At 44.2% G+C, this 18,137-nt stretch overlaps 1 protein-coding gene across 1 annotated transcript in view; it reads left to right on the plus strand.

Annotated features, from left to right (window-relative positions):
• Positions 1-18,137, plus strand: part of GNB3 (G protein subunit beta 3) — a 52,324-nt gene that overhangs the window by 23,292 nt on the left and 10,895 nt on the right. The window contains exons 2-4 of the mRNA XM_083149705.1: positions 14,557-14,623; positions 16,424-16,462; positions 17,751-17,857. Of these exons, the coding sequence (XP_083005831.1) occupies positions 14,567-14,623; positions 16,424-16,462; positions 17,751-17,857 (203 nt within the window). The 5' untranslated portion in view covers positions 14,557-14,566. The remainder of the gene's footprint in view (positions 1-14,556; positions 14,624-16,423; positions 16,463-17,750; positions 17,858-18,137) is intronic.

Below are 18,137 nucleotides of genomic sequence, written 5' to 3' on the forward strand. Positions count from 1 at the left end.
ATAAATTAGTAGCTTATTGGCTGTTGCTTTGTCTCCGTCTACTTTATCTCTCTCCAAGGATTACATAGGGGCAGATGTATGAAGCCGGGTGATAAAGTGGAAGATAACGCACCTGCCAGTCAGTCCCTAACTGTCATGTTACAGGCAGGGTTTGAAAAATGACCATTAGGTGCCCACATCGTCCCGCAGTCACCTGCCGCCCGGCGCTTGGAGGGGGGCCCTGCCTATTTTGTCCCGGGCCCTGCATGGCAGCCCTGAACCTAGACATTGTTGACCCAGGGACCGGATCCCGACTGGAGAGCTCAGATAAATCATTATAGGTAATGGAATGCAAACAATGGCAACTGTGCTGAACATCGAACTCTGCAAGCAGACTCGCCAGCATCATTATAAGAAGGAGATACCATACTCTCAGCAATGAGACCATTCCCATTCGGAATGAGGATGTTTATGCGTGTAGAGTTCCCATATCCTATTGGGAGGTAGGTACACTATCGGTTGACGTTGAACCTGTGAAATCCGCAGTGCGATACCTCCCGCCACCTGCGTATCAGTTTGATTGCACTGTGGCGGGACTGCTCACTGAAATAGGGACAGTTCTTCAACACAGATTGGTGCCGTGTAATTCTGCAGAATACAAGTCATTATAAAACTCCATTCATGCTTAAACACTCTGCAGTCAATGACTCTTTATTTGATCGCGTAAAGACCTTCATATGACTCTGTTTTGAAGCTGTCATGGAAATTTTGTTCTTAAGCCTTGTTGAAGACAGTGCATCCCCTTCCTAACCCCCTCGCCCCGGCTGAGCAGCAGATCTGTCCTCTTCTTGCACAAATAAGGTATAATACAGCTGAGCCCTTGGGCAATTCTGTCTTCATAGCAGAATTGTTTATTGTCATCGCTCCCTTAGATGGCTGGAGATTGCACCGGTAGATACGATTGCATCCAATACGAGACCTGAGCTTATATGGGCTACAAAAACGCCAAATCTGCCTGGAAGATGCGTTTCATTCTATCATAATATGCCCCCCCCCCCCCCCTCGTTCTAACACCATGGGCTGTTGTTGTTATAATGAGAGCACTCTTGTGTATTGTGGTCATTTGGACACTGATCGCCCTAGGATGCGACTTACTGACGCACTCTGCCAGCAAATCCCCATGGGAGCCGGATGAGCCGCCTCCTCGCTTCCGACATTAAAATGACACAGTTAAAGAAGGCAAATGTTCCGTGTTTTAGAGTTCAGTATTTGCATAGTATTTAAGGTGTCACATTCACTTGCGTGCAGGCCTCTATGCTGAATAGCACGTGTGGTTCTGAACGCGGCCAGCCTGACCGTTTTCCATAGTGTAATGTGCACGACTCCAGGTTGGCCCAGTGTGATCCTGACAGTCCTCCCTGACAATTAGTTCTCTGCTGTATAAGGGTCCCACATGCTTGGCTCAATGTATTAGGGGCCCATTTTTTTACATTATTTTTACTAAAATAATGTGATAACGGGTGTTTTCGCACCCTTTTTGCATTATTTTTAGTTTCACCTAAATGTATTAACTTTGCGGTTTCGCAAATTTTTACCCTTTAAAGCTTATCGCAGCTTTTTGGTAAGTAGTTCGCATTGGACATAATTATAAAGGTAAATGTGAGCTACTTCTATTTATTCAACTTCAATTGTAAAATACATTCGTAACTGTGCCTAGTGTTAATATCAGAATTTCAAAAAAGGGATGAAGTAGATGCTTCTGCTCACACCCGGAGCTGCGCTTCTCCCAATGTATTACGTGTCCCCTAACACATCAGACAGAACAATGAGACAACAGAAATGATTTATACAAAGTGAAAGGGGCGCTCACAAAAAAGTCCGATATGAGTTTCTTCTGTGTTCGAATCAGCCTGAAGATTCTTTAGGTGATTCCGGAATGGTTAATCTGCGGAATATATATGGAGTAAAAAAGATGGAGAAAAATAGTCAAGATCGTTTTAAACAGTCTCTATCATATATATCGTTCAACACGTGGTCCTCGTACCGTACCAAGAAAGGGTGTTCTACGTCCATAAAGGTTTCTTTATAAAGTGGATCTAACAAGGCAAGCTGGTGTCTTCCACCACTCTACCCCACACGTGCTCTTCACAAGTGTAGATGGGTACAACAGTCGTACCTTACTTACAATTTTAAGTGTAATCCCAGACACATAAAGGTTTCTTTTTCCTTTCTTTCTCCTCCCACATTTTTCTTTCTAGTGGGAACCGATATATACTCGGACATGGAGGAAAAAGTAAATGGAGGTCCGTATCAGGTTTTTATAAAAAAAAAAGATTTATTTAATCCATAATAAAATTAACAATGAAATAAAAAATTCACTCTTAAGGTGGCCATACATGAGAAAGACATTGCACCTGATCATACAATCTCAATGGATTGTAAAACGGATTGTACGCACATCATGTGCACACAATCATACAATCACACAATTTCCCAGCCCCGGGAGATTGGAGGATTGGTCCTCTGATCTGACCTGCTGCACGTCAGATCAGTTGGGATTGGGAGCAGATTGCATGTGCTTTTAAGCACATGCAATCTGTCTTTAGATGGCTCATACAACCAGAGTCATGTGACACTCCCCCCCCCTGACTAGCAGAGAAGAGAGGACCAGCTTCCGGGTGGCCCGTGGCCGTGTAGATGCTGGGAGCCGCAGATGTTTCCAAGCGGCAGACGGGCGGCTGAAGAGATCGGTAGATGTCCTTTGCACAATTCTGTCACTACTCTGAAAGTAGTTTTCAGAGGATTGCTGTATTCGGGCTATTTAATAATGGCATAACACAGCAGATGTGAGCAGGTTGGTAGTCGCTGGCAACCTGTAAATTTAAAAAAAAAAATATTTATATTTTTGCCACTCCTAGCCTATTCTAGCAGGCCAGCCCCCTAATTAAATGAAGCTGAAATCATACAATCAGGTAGCAGATGGATTGTATGACAGATTGTGAGTACATTGTGTGTCCAAAAATCACCAAAGACTGCCGGGGAGTTGAAGCGAAATTGGAAACAATCATAATTGTAATTAGACCGGTCTTTCTGATGTATGGCCACCTTAAGTGTGATCTCTCTGCTTCCTCACAATAGATAGATAGAACGATGGTTAAAAGATTTCTTTAGATGCAAGTAGGTTCCGGACTCCCAACACGCATCAAAATAAATGATCTATCCATTCAGTCTGCAGACAAATACACACACACACACACACACACACACACACACACACACACACACACACACACACACACACACACACACACACACACATACATACCTCTCAGCTCCCAACGCGTTTCAAATAAAATCCTCGGTACTTGTGTATTATCACGGCGCCCATCGCATCGCATCGCATACCATTAATTAAGGTATGCAATGGCATGCGATGAACCCGATTTTAGGCTTTTCCCGGAAAGAGTGTACAATTTTAATATCGCGTCGCATCGCATGCCATTATAATGGCATGCGACACGACGCAATTTCAATTTTTAAATGCCCAGGCAGACCCGATTTTTAATTGTATCCCCACCCTGATGGGTAATAAGTATGTTGAATCCCCAATCTCCCCCCCCCCCCCCCCCCCCATTGTTAACGCCACCCCACTATCAACGGCAACCTGAAGCGTGGCGAGCGGCGGCGGTACACGTCCTCCGACCTTTTCATACCCCCACTATACACGTCGGCGTGGAGTTGATTTTATATAGTGTGGCGAGCGCAGCGCATTACTTAACAAGTATTACGCATCCCCTCGCGGGGCTCGCTGCGCTCGCCACACTTCGGGTTGGCGTTGATAGTGGGGTGGCGTTAACAATGGGGGGGCATTTAACATTGTCAGTACCCATCAGGGTGGGTGTACAATGTAAAATCGGGTCTGGGTGCGTGTACAATTTAAAATCGAGTATAATCGCGTCTCATCGCATCGCATGCGATCATATGGCTTTTGATGGGTCGCGATTTTTTGGTTGTACAATGGCATGCGATGGAAACGGGGGCGCCGTGATAATACACAAGTACCAACTGTTTTATCGCAATGCGAGTTCAATCATTATAATACACTGTCTAAATGCCAATAATTTCACAATTTCAATAAACGTTCCCCTTAGAGTCTTAGTAACCCAGGCGCGCCGTATGACGCCAGGAGAATTTAATGTATTTATATATGTTCCAGTGGAATGTTGGCACATCGAAACACTTAGCCAGAGGTTCCCAAATGTGGCCCTCAAGGCACCTTATCGCTCCAGGTTTTAAGGATCACTAAGCTTTGGCACAGGTGACTGTAATTAGAACCTCAGTCAGTTTGATGTGACCATCTGTGCTCATCCATGTATATCTTTAAAACTTGGACTGTTCAGCTGGGGCCACACATTGCGTCTTAAGGCGTGATTCTAGTTGGCTCGCTAAGGAACAAAAATTCACTACTAAACGCCGCCACCATGCACCTCCCTCTGCGCTCTGAACATCCCTGCAGCTTTGCGAATTTATGTTTTGCATACATGTAAGTCAGTCTCGCGATCATATGGGGATGCCCAGCGTTTTTGTGGGTACGCTGCAAACGCCCCCCTGCCCACCTCCATCTCGCCAGTGTTTTACGGTTATTTTAATATTGCCTTTACATAGTTACATTGTAGGTGAGGCTGAAAAAAGACTTGCGTCCATCTAGTTCAACCTAGGATGTTATAAAAGATTATCCATTGCTGTATAGTGTGTTCTGATATTTTTAACACATATTATATTTCTCATATGTACCCCTGGATGTTTTTAACCAATAAGTGTTTGTCCAACCTTATTTTGAACGTATTTATAGTGTCTGCCGACACCACTTCTCCAGGAAGAGAGTTCCAAAGTTTGACTGCTCTGACTGTAAAGATTTTTTTTTCTTCTAGCTGAACAAAATCTTTGTTCTTCTAATCTATACTCATGCCCTCGCATCCTAGATTCCTTTCTAGTAGTAAAAAGGGTGTGTGACAGTTCCTTATATTGGCCCCTGATATATTTGTACATGTTGAGCATGTCCCCCCTTAAACGTATCTTCTCTAGTGTAAATAGTCCCAAATTGCTTAATCTCTCCCCGTAGCTTAAAGTCTCCATTCCCCTAATAAGCTTTGTTGCTAGTCTCTGGATTTTTTCTAATTCTATGATGTCCTTTTTATAGTGTTGGGCCCAGAATTGTACTCCGTACTCGAGGTGAGGTCTCACCAATGCTTTATACAGTGGCATAATTACCCTTGAGTCCCTAGATTCCATGCCCCCTTTAATGCATGCTAAAATTTTGTTGGCCTTTTTTGTTGCTACATTACATTGGGCACTACACCCCAGTTTGCTGTCTATTTGGACTCCTAGATCCTTTTCTAGTATTGAAATACCTTTGCAGAAGGTCTATAGGTACCAGTATGCCCTTAATGCCCCACATGCTAGTACTTGTGCTTCTCCAAGTGCCAGCATGTAGGGCAGGCTTGCTAGGACCTGTAGTCCCACTGTAAAGGACAATATTACTTTATGCACAAGCTTTCAAACCCCACACCCACCGACCAGGCCTGGTGTTTCCTGGAGAGGGGGGACCCCTTTATTCCCCCCCTTTCCCAAGACTCCCCAGCCTAGGCTGACTAGTTGGGGTGTATAAATGCTTTGGCCATGGGCCCCGGTCATGTGTCTCCTGGCTATGGCACTATACCCTCTGTCAGAAGGTGTATCCTGCTAAACGGATCCTGTTCGACTGCATCCTGCTAAAACGCAATGAGTAGCCCCAGCCTTATGGACTTATTTACTACAATATATTGCATGGTTCTCCATACATTGCTAAATGTTATTTTTAGCCACCAGTTTATGATATTTTGTGTGTATATATGTGTATATATATATATAGATAGATAGATAGATAGATAGATAGAGGTGGGTAGGTGTTATCCTGTATGGAGAACACACAGCACGGCACTCGAGGTCTTGTGAAGAATGTGAAATTTATTCAAGCAACAGTTTCGGAGCCCTAAGCTCCTTCGTCAGGCTAACAGCAAGTGTGCCGCCCACCTTATTGAAGTTCCTTACCCGGCTTAGTAAGGTCCCGAATCAGTATTTTATTTAGGGAAGGCACCACGGACATTCATACCTTTCAGCAGCAGTGCCGAACTACCCACGGAATATATATATATATATATATATATATATATATACACTCCAAAAGAAATGATGGCACTCGAGAGGCAAATTATAATGCAAATCAGAAGCATATATTGTCAAGCTTTCGGGGACTTAAACCCCTTCTTCAGGACAAACACCTACAGCACAAATACATACACTTAAAAGACATTTATACTCACACCCTGCAGGCTCCCTCGGCGTCCGGCGCGGCACACGCTGTCTGACTCAGCCGGCGGATGTCCGCACACGTACTTCCGGCTGAACACAGAGGTCCTGGTTGCCACGCAACCATGCTCGCTTGCGTTCCAGCCTCCATAGCGGCGGTAACTTCCGATCCTGTGGTCTAGACAGAGCTAGCCCCAGCCAGCACCTAGGAGACAGTAGAAAAATAACAATAATTAAAATCAAGTACAAAAATGTACACGATACCTAAGGAACAAGAATACAACAAATACATGCAAGTGGAAAAAATGGCATTAACACATAACTCTATAGTACGGCATTCCAATTAATTTTATCATTTAGGCCATGAGGGTGAATAGTATTCAGCCTAAAAATCCATCTGGATTCAGCCAGCAACAGTTTTTTAGCTCTATCACCCCCACGAAGCGACTCAGGAATATGATCTATCATAAAATATTTTAAAGAGGCCAATGTGTGTCCGTGGGCTTTAAAGTGGCGAGCCACTGGCTGGTCCACCGACCTGCCAGCTAGCGAAAGGTCAATGGCCGACCTATGCAGTCCCATCCTCTCACGGAAAGATCTGGTAGTCTGCCCAACGTAATAGTAGCCACACGGGCAAACTATCACGTAGACAACATACTCAGATCTGCACGTGAGAACCTGCCTGATATTATATACTTTATCAGTGTGGGGGTGCTTGAACGATCTGCATACCTTCAGATATTTACAGGTGGTGCAGGATAAGCAACTATAGCACCCCGGGGGTTTAACGTATGTATTGGGAGCTCTAGGGACTCCCATCCCCGTAATGTCAGTCTTCATTAACCTGTCTTTCAAATTCCGGCCCCTACGGAAAGCCGCTAGGGGACGAACATTGTTAAAGCACTTCAGGTCTGGATCACTTTTCACTATAGGCCAAAGAGCCTTGGATGCAACATGAATCACTGGGCTAGCTACAGAATAAGTACTGGTCCAAGGAATGGTTTTAGATTCCTTCATGGTCCTAGGTTCAAGTAGAGATGAACGGGACATAGACATCACCTCTGCTTTTTGTCTGCATAACAAGTCAACATCATACCCTCTCGCCACAAATTTAGAGATAAGATGATCCAAACGGTCAGAAAGCCCCGATGGATCACTTATAATGCGGGCAATCCTCATCATTTGGGACCGAGGAAGTCCCCTCTTCAAAGCAGGGGGGTGATGACTGGAGGCCATCAAGAAGGTATTCCTGTCCACATTCTTATAGTAAATATCGGTGGACAGGACTGAATTGTTGATGTGAACAGACACATCCAGGAATTGCATCACTTCAGCATGACATGAATGAGTGAATTTAATGGGGGAATCCCTGGAGTTCACATCCACCATCAGTTTCTCAAATAGCTCCTGCCCACCCGTCCACAAGACAAAAATATCGTCAATGTAGCGGGTGTACAGGAGTATATGTTGGCTGACCTCAGGGTTATTAAGAAATAGCTCCTCTTCCTGTTGAAACATAAAAATATTGGCATACGAGGGTGCTACCGCGGACCCCATGGCGCACCCCCGTAGCTGAAGATAGTAACTCCCATCAAACAGGAAGAAGTTCCGCTCAAGGGTCAGGCCCAGCAGTTTTAGAAACAACTTATGATTGAATACCATGTTATCCAGGTGCTCCTGCAAAAATACCCGCACCGCCTCTAGACCCCCTTGATGGGGTATAGCGGTGTACAGGCTAGCAACATCTAGGCAACACATGATAGTACCTGGCGGAACCACAGACAATTCAGACAATAGTTTCAAAAAACATGTAGTATCCTTCAAAAATGATTTTTTATATAATAGTAAAGGCTGCAACACAAAATCAAGTAACTGGGACACAGATTGATATAAAGAATTACGAGCAGCAATGATAGGACGACCAGGAGGATTCCTGGCATCCTTATGTAACTTAGGGAGAGTGTAGAGCACAGGGACCACAGGTGCTGCTACACTGATCTTGTCCCGTACTTTAGAGGGTAATACTCCCTCAGATACTGCAGTTCCCAGGATAGAGGTGAGTTCTTGTTGGAATTGCTGAGTAGGATTGGTAGGCAGTTTCTTGTAGACAGCAGTGTCTGATAACTGGTTATAAATCTCCGTCCGATAGTCACTGAGGTTCTGTATACAGATGGCCCCGCCCTTGTCGGCGGGCCTTATGACGATATCTTGGTACTCGCCCAGTTGTTTAAGCGCAAGTGACTCATCCTTGGAAAGATTTTTAGATACTTTTCCAGGTGCAGACGTAAATTTTGAGACAGAGTCGTCCAGCAATCGACCAAAAGTTTTTATAGAGGGATTAGTGGATACTGGGTCAAATCTTGAACCAGAACTAGATGATAAAAAGTTCTCAAACATTCCTCTTGAGGCTACAGCAGGTTTATGTTGGAAAAACTCTTTGAGTCTGAGCTTCCTCATGAATCTGTGTTGGTCACACTTCCACTCAAATTGGTCAAAGAAGTTGGTGGGCACATAAGTGAGCCCTTTACTCAGAACAGCAAGTTCAGTGGCAGACAGACTACGATCGGACAAGTTGAAAATTAGGGTTTCCTCTGATCCACCTTGCGGGATGGATTTCTTCTTAGTTCGCCTGTTCTGTTTGCCCCGGCGGGTGGCCGGCCTCTTATGGCCTGGCGTGAACCAGGGGCTGACTGCCCTAAAGGGATCGGGGATTCAGATGCATCATCAGATACAGCAAAATCACTGTCACTTGTAGCATTGGTATTATGTTGACGATCCCGGTTCTTGCCCCGTTTGTATTGCCAGGGTTTACGACGACGGGAAGCAGAATCAGTGCTTCTCTCAGAGCGATCTCCCGTCAACCATCCGTAGACTTTGTTGTCATCGTAGTCTGCGTCGACTGTCTGCCTCTTATTCCGCTTGAACTTTAATAAATCCTTTTTATATGTGTCACATTGTTGTTCTAATTTTTGAAGCCAGCTTACATTCGCTGGATCGTTCAGGGTCGATTGATGTTCATTTTGAAATTGAGCAATCTTAGTCCTAGTGGTCTGTAATTCACGTCCGGACTCCTCGATAACTAGGACCATCAGGTCCATGGAGGCCCGATTCAGGATGCCGACCCACTTACGGACAAACTCAGGGTTATGTCGTCCAATAGTCGGGGTATTTTTTATACGGAAACCCCGCGGTATTTTGTCCGCCCGATAATAATCAGACAGCGAGGATCCGTGGAGCAAAAAATCTGTTTCACGGCGTCTCAATTTAAACAGATGGTTATGTACCTCATCGATGCTCTGTTCAGCATCAGATAACAGAGGATCCGTAGTGAATAAAATGTCATTAATTTCAGCAGCTGTATATGTGAATTTAGTTCCAATAGGTATAGAAATATTCTGGCATCCCGACACATCTTGAGATGCCAACACCTGTGGCTGATCCATGTTGAAAACAGGATCACAGCAATCAGGGAGTAAATAGTAGGTCTTTCAGGTGAAGATCAAACAGCCCATAAAGATAGCAAACGTGGAAAGGTGCCCTGCAACAGTCCGTAATGGGGATCCCACAACGAGAAATACAGTGTCCAAGTCTGCCGGCACTCAGCGTAATAGACAACGGTCCCCGGTGCCCAAAGAAGAATAATGCATACACTCCAAAAGAAATGATGGCACTCGAGAGGCAAATTATAATGCAAATCAGAAGCATATATTGTCAAGCTTTCGGGGACTTAAACCCCTTCTTCAGGACAAACACCTACAGCACAAATACATACACTTAAAAGACATTTATACTCACACCCTGCAGGCTCCCTCGGCGTCCGGCGCGGCACACGCTGTCTGACTCAGCCGGCGGATGTCCGCACACGTACTTCCGGCTGAACACAGAGGTCCTGGTTGCCACGCAACCATGCTCGCTTGCGTTCCAGCCTCCATAGCGGCGGTAACTTCCGATCCTGTGGTCTAGACAGAGCTAGCCCCAGCCAGCACCTAGGAGACAGTAGAAAAATAACAATAATTAAAATCAAGTACAAAAATGTACACGATACCTAAGGAACAAGAATACAACAAATACATGCAAGTGGAAAAAATGGCATTAACACATAACTCTATAGTACGGCATTCCAATTAATTTTATCATTTAGGCCATGAGGGTGAATAGTATTCAGCCTAAAAATCCATCTGGATTCAGCCAGCAACAGTTTTTTAGCTCTATCACCCCCACGAAGCGACTCAGGAATATGATCTATCATAAAATATTTTAAAGAGGCCAATGTGTGTCCGTGGGCTTTAAAGTGGCAAACCACTGGCTGGTCCACCGACCTGCCAGCTAGCGAAAGGTCAATGGCCGACCTATGCAGTCCCATCCTCTCACGGAAAGATCTGGTAGTCTGCCCAACGTAATAGTAGCCACACGGGCAAACTATCACGTAGACAACATACTCAGATCTGCACGTGAGAACCTGCCTGATACACAGAACAGGCGAACTAAGAAGAAATCCATCCCGCAAGGTGGATCAGAGGAAACCCTAATTTTCAACTTGTCCGATCGTAGTCTGTCTGCCACTGAACTTGCTGTTCTGAGTAAAGGGCTCACTTATGTGCCCACCAACTTCTTTGACCAATTTGAGTGGAAGTGTGACCAACACAGATTCATGAGGAAGCTCAGACTCAAAGAGTTTTTCCAACATAAACCTGCTGTAGCCTCAAGAGGAATGTTTGAGAACTTTTTATCATCTAGTTCTGGTTCAAGATTTGACCCAGTATCCACTAATCCCTCTATAAAAACTTTTGGTCGATTGCTGGACGACTCTGTCTCAAAATTTACGTCTGCACCTGGAAAAGTATCTAAAAATCTTTCCAAGGATGAGTCACTTGCGCTTAAACAACTGGGCGAGTACCAAGATATCGTCATAAGGCCCGCCGACAAGGGCGGGGCCATCTGTATACAGAACCTCAGTGACTATCGGACGGAGATTTATAACCAGTTATCAGACACTGCTGTCTACAAGAAACTGCCTACCAATCCTACTCAGCAATTCCAACAAGAACTCACCTCTATCCTGGGAACTGCAGTATCTGAGGGAGTATTACCCTCTAAAGTACGGGACAAGATCAGTGTAGCAGCACCTGTGGTCCCTGTGCTCTACACTCTCCCTAAGTTACATAAGGATGCCAGGAATCCTCCTGGTCGTCCTATCATTGCTGCTCGTAATTCTTTATATCAATCTGTGTCCCAGTTACTTGATTTTGTGTTGCAGCCTTTACTATTATATAAAAAATCATTTTTGAAGGATACTACATGTTTTTTGAAACTATTGTCTGAATTGTCTGTGGTTCCGCCAGGTACTATCATGTGTTGCCTAGATGTTGCTAGCCTGTACACCGCTATACCCCATCAAGGGGGTCTAGAGGCGGTGCGGGTATTTTTGCAGGAGCACCTGGATAACATGGTATTCAATCATAAGTTGTTTCTAAAACTGCTGGGCCTGACCCTTGAGCGGAACTTCTTCCTGTTTGATGGGAGTTACTATCTTCAGCTACGGGGGTGCGCCATGGGGTCCGCGGTAGCACCCTCGTATGCCAATATTTTTATGTTTCAACAGGAAGAGGAGCTATTTCTTAATAACCCTGAGGTCAGCCAACATATACTCCTGTACACCCGCTACATTGACGATATTTTTGTCTTGTGGACGGGTGGGCAGGAGCTATTTGAGAAACTGATGGTGGATGTGAACTCCAGGGATTCCCCCATTAAATTCACTCATTCATGTCATGCTGAAGTGATGCAATTCCTGGATGTGTCTGTTCACATCAACAATTCAGTCCTGTCCACCGATATTTACTATAAGAATGTGGACAGGAATACCTTCTTGATGGCCTCCAGTCATCACCCCCCTGCTTTGAAGAGGGGACTTCCTCGGTCCCAAATGATGAGGATTGCCCGCATTATAAGTGATCCATCGGGGCTTTCTGACCGTTTGGATCATCTTATCTCTAAATTTGTGGCGAGAAGGTATGATGTTGACTTGTTATGCAGACAAAAAGCAGAGGTGATGTCTATGTCTATGTCTATGTCTAGAGATTAATCTCTGCACCTTGATAAAGGGACCACTAGGTTCCGAAACGTTGGGACACTTATCCAGCTGAGTCTGTGTCATTATTTGTGAGTGCCGCCGTCCACCAGTATCCTATATATATATATATATATATATATATATATATATATATATATATATATATATATATATATATATATATATATATATATATATATATATATATATATATATATCATTCAATTGATGCACTTTTATTATCCCTGGGAGGTTGAATATTTTATATTGTTTCTAATAAATATTATCACGTGTAATCCTGTGGTAATCCCTAAAGCGCCACCTGGTTTGTGTGTTTTCGGAGGCTAGCATACTGTACCTCCTTCCTGGTGGCTGCTGATATACATATCATTTAGACCAGCAGTTCCCAAACTTTTTTTCTCTCCTGTACCCCTTGATTAGGCTTTTCATATATGAGTACCCCTCAATTTGAAATACGAGTGGAAGTAAGAGGTATTCGTATCCTTATTATTTATTTATTAACAGTTTCTTGTATAGCGCACACATATTCCGCAGCGTTGTACAGAGACTATTTGAGCATTCACATAAGTCCCTGCCCCAGTGGAGCTTACAATCTATATTCCCTACCACATATACACGCACACAGACATTCTAGGGTTATGCGTGTCCTTATGCTAAGGTGCATATGCAGTCAGGAATCTCTCTTTGTGCCTTATACTAGTTCACTCTTTCTGACAAAATCCTTCTTAGATGGACAAAACCATGTGCACTGCAGGGGGCAGATGTAAAATGTGCAGAGAGAATTAGATTTGGGTGAGTTATTTTGTTTCTGTGCAGGGTAAATACTGGCTGCTTTATTTTTACACTGCAATATAGATCTCACTTTGAAGTAAAACCCCACCCAAATCTAATTCTCTCTCTCTCTTATTCTCTTAACTTTATATCTGTGTCCAAGCTTTGCTAACTCTCCCCTTCAGCATGCTACAAGGTCACTCATGGCTGTAGTAAAGGTTAAGCACTATCCCAAAAAGTCCCTTGTAAAACTGCAAAACTGCTGAGGCTCCGGCTGCCCTGTGCTGAGCCCTTTTCCCTTGTCACATTCAAACGTCAATACCTAATTGTTTTATGCCGTACTTGCCGAGATCATACCTTGTTTTTTTAAGTGCACCTGTCATTTTCACAAAATACCAGTCTTTCTACACTATCCATGGCATCCAATAAAATTGAACCAAAATAGGCAATAAAGGTGTTTTTTTTTTTTATTTTTTTTTTTTTTTTTTGTTCAATTCAAATTTCAATAACCTGAATTAAAAGGACATTACATAATGGTTCCAAAGAGCGTGCAGTGGGGAGAACACCGCAATGTGCCCCCCCCCCCCTTCTAATCAATGCAAAATACATCTTACCGTAGTGCGGGGTAACAATACCTCCTTGTGGGGCACATCATGTGACAGACGGGAGTCCCCTCTTATCCAATGTTGGCACCAGCTGCAGTCCATGTGCCAGTATGGGGTTGACAGGGCACATGTAGCGCCATCCTGCCATATATGGTTAAAGTATGTTTTCGGCAGTCAAGGGTAATATTGTCTGGTGAGCGAATGGCGCACAATGTATTTCAGATAACCATGAAATAAATAGAGGCATCGTTTGGGCTCACGGAATTAGGAAAGACATCCAACAATGTAAATAAATACACATATATATATATATATATATATATATATATATATATATATATATATATATATATATATTTCAATCCTCCTCACCTTTTTTGAGGTGAAGTACCGCCACTGACCACTAGAGGCCACTTGACAGTCCAAATGACTCCTTAACAGAAAGTGAAGCCAAAATGATCTGTTTCACACTTCCTGGTTATGGAGAGAGGGAGCTGTGATGTCAGAGATTGGAGGTAGGAGCGGATAGGGACTCAGATGTCATTTTGACAGGCTTTTAACATTATAATTAATATATCTATATCTCATGACCAACAGAAATGTCAAGAGCAGTCATGCATACCAAACATGCTTCTGCGATATGTTATGTGACCTACAATCGGAATCCACAAGCTATTGTGTACCAAGTACGTTCTGGTTATAATATACATTCTCTCTTCCTTGTGTGTTACATCACCTTCCATTGCTCTCTCTTCCTAGTGCGGTCACCATGGGGGAGCTCGAGGAGTTACGACAAGAAGCGGAAGCTTTGAAGAAGCAGATTACGGTAAAATACATGGCTTATTTGTCTGCTGGGTGACCTGGAACATGTGACCTGCTGGGTGGTCTGGAACATGTGACCCGCTGGGTGGTCTGGACACCGTGAGGGAAAATTTACTATTTGACATGTGATGTTGCTATGGGCAACCAATCAGATCCTGTCTATTATCTTCTAGATGGTGCTTTATAAATAAGAAGTAGATTCTGATTGGTTGCCTATAGCAACTCCCATTTTAGTAAATTTCTACCTGTGACAGTTATGTGCAGCCACCCACTAAGTGGGAATATTTCTATATTTTGACTTGTAAGGGGGTGGAAAAGGGTAAAATGTTCCAACCAGCAAACCTGTCAACCAGGGCACATCAGCTAGTTATCATTGTCGGGGGGGAAGAATATATATACACTCTAAAAGAATTATATATATAAAAAAAGAGAGCGCACTGTGTTGATCTTTTTATATATTAATTTTTACTTAAACAGTAATAATTCTTTTAATTATAAAATAACATAACAGACATACAATATAATATAAAATTAATAATATACAGAAAGCACTATATTCATTAAAATCTCCGACCCTGAACCATAATCATTTGCTGGTTTTAATATTCAAGTCTTATTTGCATCTGCAACTTCACTGGAAATCAATGTAACAGTTCCTTTGTTGGAAGCTGGTTAACAGCTAATAAATCGTAGTGAACTGATGCTCCTTGTTAATAAATATTGATTAAACAATCAAGCGGTGCTCCTTATATATTGAAGTATATTACCAACTGATGTCTGGAGGTGGGCGCAGTATAGGTCTCGTCTCCTCACAAAGTCCCCGCTACTACCGGTGTTGCTCCGATGGTGTGGGAGCCGGTACCGGGAGCAGGTAACACGACGTGAGTCCCGGCTGGTCTGCTGACAACCAGCGCTGCTCTGTTGTAGTGAGAGCTAGCGCTGGGAGCTGACGCGGCTGGGCGATGTTGTATTGGACCCGGAACGGCCAGATGAAATACCGTCTCAGCACACCTGTGGTTGCACCTTGAAGATTTAACCGGAGCAGTCCAGCGATAAGAGGCAGATATAAGGCAAATAGTAGCAATCGTATTAGCAATCACGGTCAGGATCAGGGGAGTCTTGACGCGTTTCTCCGTCCTCCTACTACCGACGGTTTCCTCAGAAGGGTAATTAGTTCTATTTTTCTAGTTATCATTGTCATTACTCGTTTCTATAGCACCAGCATATAAGGTTTTGTTTTACAATCGATGACCGTAAAGCAAGACTGGGTGTTGATAGATTAAGGGGGATATTCAATGTTGGGTCACGACTGTCGGGCTGGCCCGACAGCCGTGACCCTGTCCCGTTCTCGGTCTGCTCGACCGGCATTTTGCAGGCAGGATTCAATGTCCTGCCTGCTGCAGGTCGATAAAGGGGCGTGGCCGAGAGAAGCGTCCGCAGAACAAGCCCAACTGCGGGGCCCTATTCAATGCTGTCAAAGACAGCATTGAATAGGGCCCCGCAGCCATATACCCCGTCGGCATTGAATATCCCCCATACAGATGGAAGAGGGCCTTGTGGGTGTGGCCACTTGTCACTCCCTTGTTTCTGCTCTTGCTGGGAGTTGACCTCCCAACCATCTCCTCACCACGGAGCACTGTGGCCTGCAAAATCAGTACTGTTGGGCAGTATGCCTTTTATCTTATGTCCTAAATGTGGCATATCTACTAAATACAGCATTGTCACCTTCCATATGCTTTATTCATCCACAAGTTAGGTGTCTTGTCCTTTGTGCCACCTTCTCACACCGCTCTTGTCATTGCAGGATGCCAGGAAACAATGTGCAGATACATCCTTGGACCAGGTGTGTACATATGTCTGTATGTCTTCTGTCTTTCTGATGTATACTGTATATGGGGGTGCGCAACCTGGATCTACATGCAGTTTACCCCAGTACCCCGGAGGGCTCATTCTATCGTGCCTTCAGACTAGCAATTTGCACCCAATAGTCCCTTCAGTATAAAGCAAAGTATCAATATGTGCAATAAATGATTCATGTACTACACACGAGGGCACGGAACCGTATATACAAAGCACTGCGCACCAAAGACATCCGCATGTCCACTTCCTTCACAAACTCCTGGAGCTAACTAAACGCCACTAGAGATCCATGATCTTCTATGACAGCAGGAGAACCAACTGCAAGCTGCCTTTGGGGAGGAAGCATCGTCCTGAACCAAGCTAAATTTTGGTGCCCTGGAAGACTATGATGCTGCAACCTGTGTCCGCCATCACAGAGAACAACATTGATGCCATGCAGGCCATAGATGAGGTGGACACCAGGATGACCATGGCCCAATTAGAGAAGAAGATGGCAACCCATTGAAATCCATCCACTTGATACTCCATGAAAAAATTGGCTTTTGGTTTGAGCAAGGTTTCATCGGCTGACTCGAGAGCAGGAGGCAGCTCAGGTGACTCGGTTCCGCGACATGCTGGCCAGGTTGGGTGGCGGTTGCTCAAATTTTGGGAGATCAGCACTGTTGATGAATACTGAATCTACAGTTTAGATTCCCGGGACCAAACAGCAGTCCACCCAATGTGGACAGGACTGGCCACGTAGCTACCATACAAATCGTTCAGCAGCGCACCGTCACTGGAGACTGGTTGGTCAACCAGTGAATGCTGCAATTGCTATAAACCATTTCCAGGCGCTGTCAAAAAACTCAAGCTGGTGGTGCCTTTCTCCAGCACAACAAGTCTAGGAAAGTGGTGGATGACCAAGCATCCAGGAGCTTGGTCATCCGACGTACAGTCCAGCCTGACCCTCTGCTACTTTGTGTTCCCACAAATCAAGAGCAAGATGTGTGGGATTCGTTTTAAATCTTTGAAGGTTCAATGAAGACCTTCATCCAGCATGTAGAAGACCATTTCTGCTTTGGACTGGTCCAGATACTTCACCAAGTGGTTTGATGGCATGCAACTTTGTGTAGACTCCCCTACCAAATACTAAAAAATTTAATTTTCACATTGTTTGTAATTAGAATACTTTCGCCCTCCAAGGCCGGTTTGTCCCGCCAACACACCTGGGCCTGAGTATGTGGTTTTTATATATGGTCACCTTCTAATCACAGTCAATTATTTTTCTTCAGATAACCGGTGGAATGGAGGTGGTTGGGAGAATACAGTTGCGCACAAGAAGAACGCTGCGTGGTCACTTGGCTAAAATATATGCAATGCACTGGTCAACTGACTCAAGGTACCGAATCCATGAGGGAGGTTTTCTGTACTAGAAAGATCGTGACCAGTGGACAGTTCATTTTACGGTGTAGTGTCCTATGTCTGTATAGGGTGTAATAGATGTATTATGGTCAGTGGTCAGGACATGTTGGGGTGTAGTGTCCTATGTCTGTATAGGGTGTAATAGATGTATTATGGCCAGCGGTCAGGACATGTTTTGGTGTATTGTCCTACGTCTGTATAGGGTGTAATAGATGTATTATGGCCAGCGGTCAGGACATGTTGGGGTGTAGTGTCCT

Source organism: Crinia signifera, chromosome 6, assembly GCF_055691185.1.
Source record: "Crinia signifera chromosome 6, ASM5569118v1, whole genome shotgun sequence".
NCBI classification, from domain to species: domain Eukaryota; kingdom Metazoa; phylum Chordata; class Amphibia; order Anura; family Myobatrachidae; genus Crinia; species Crinia signifera.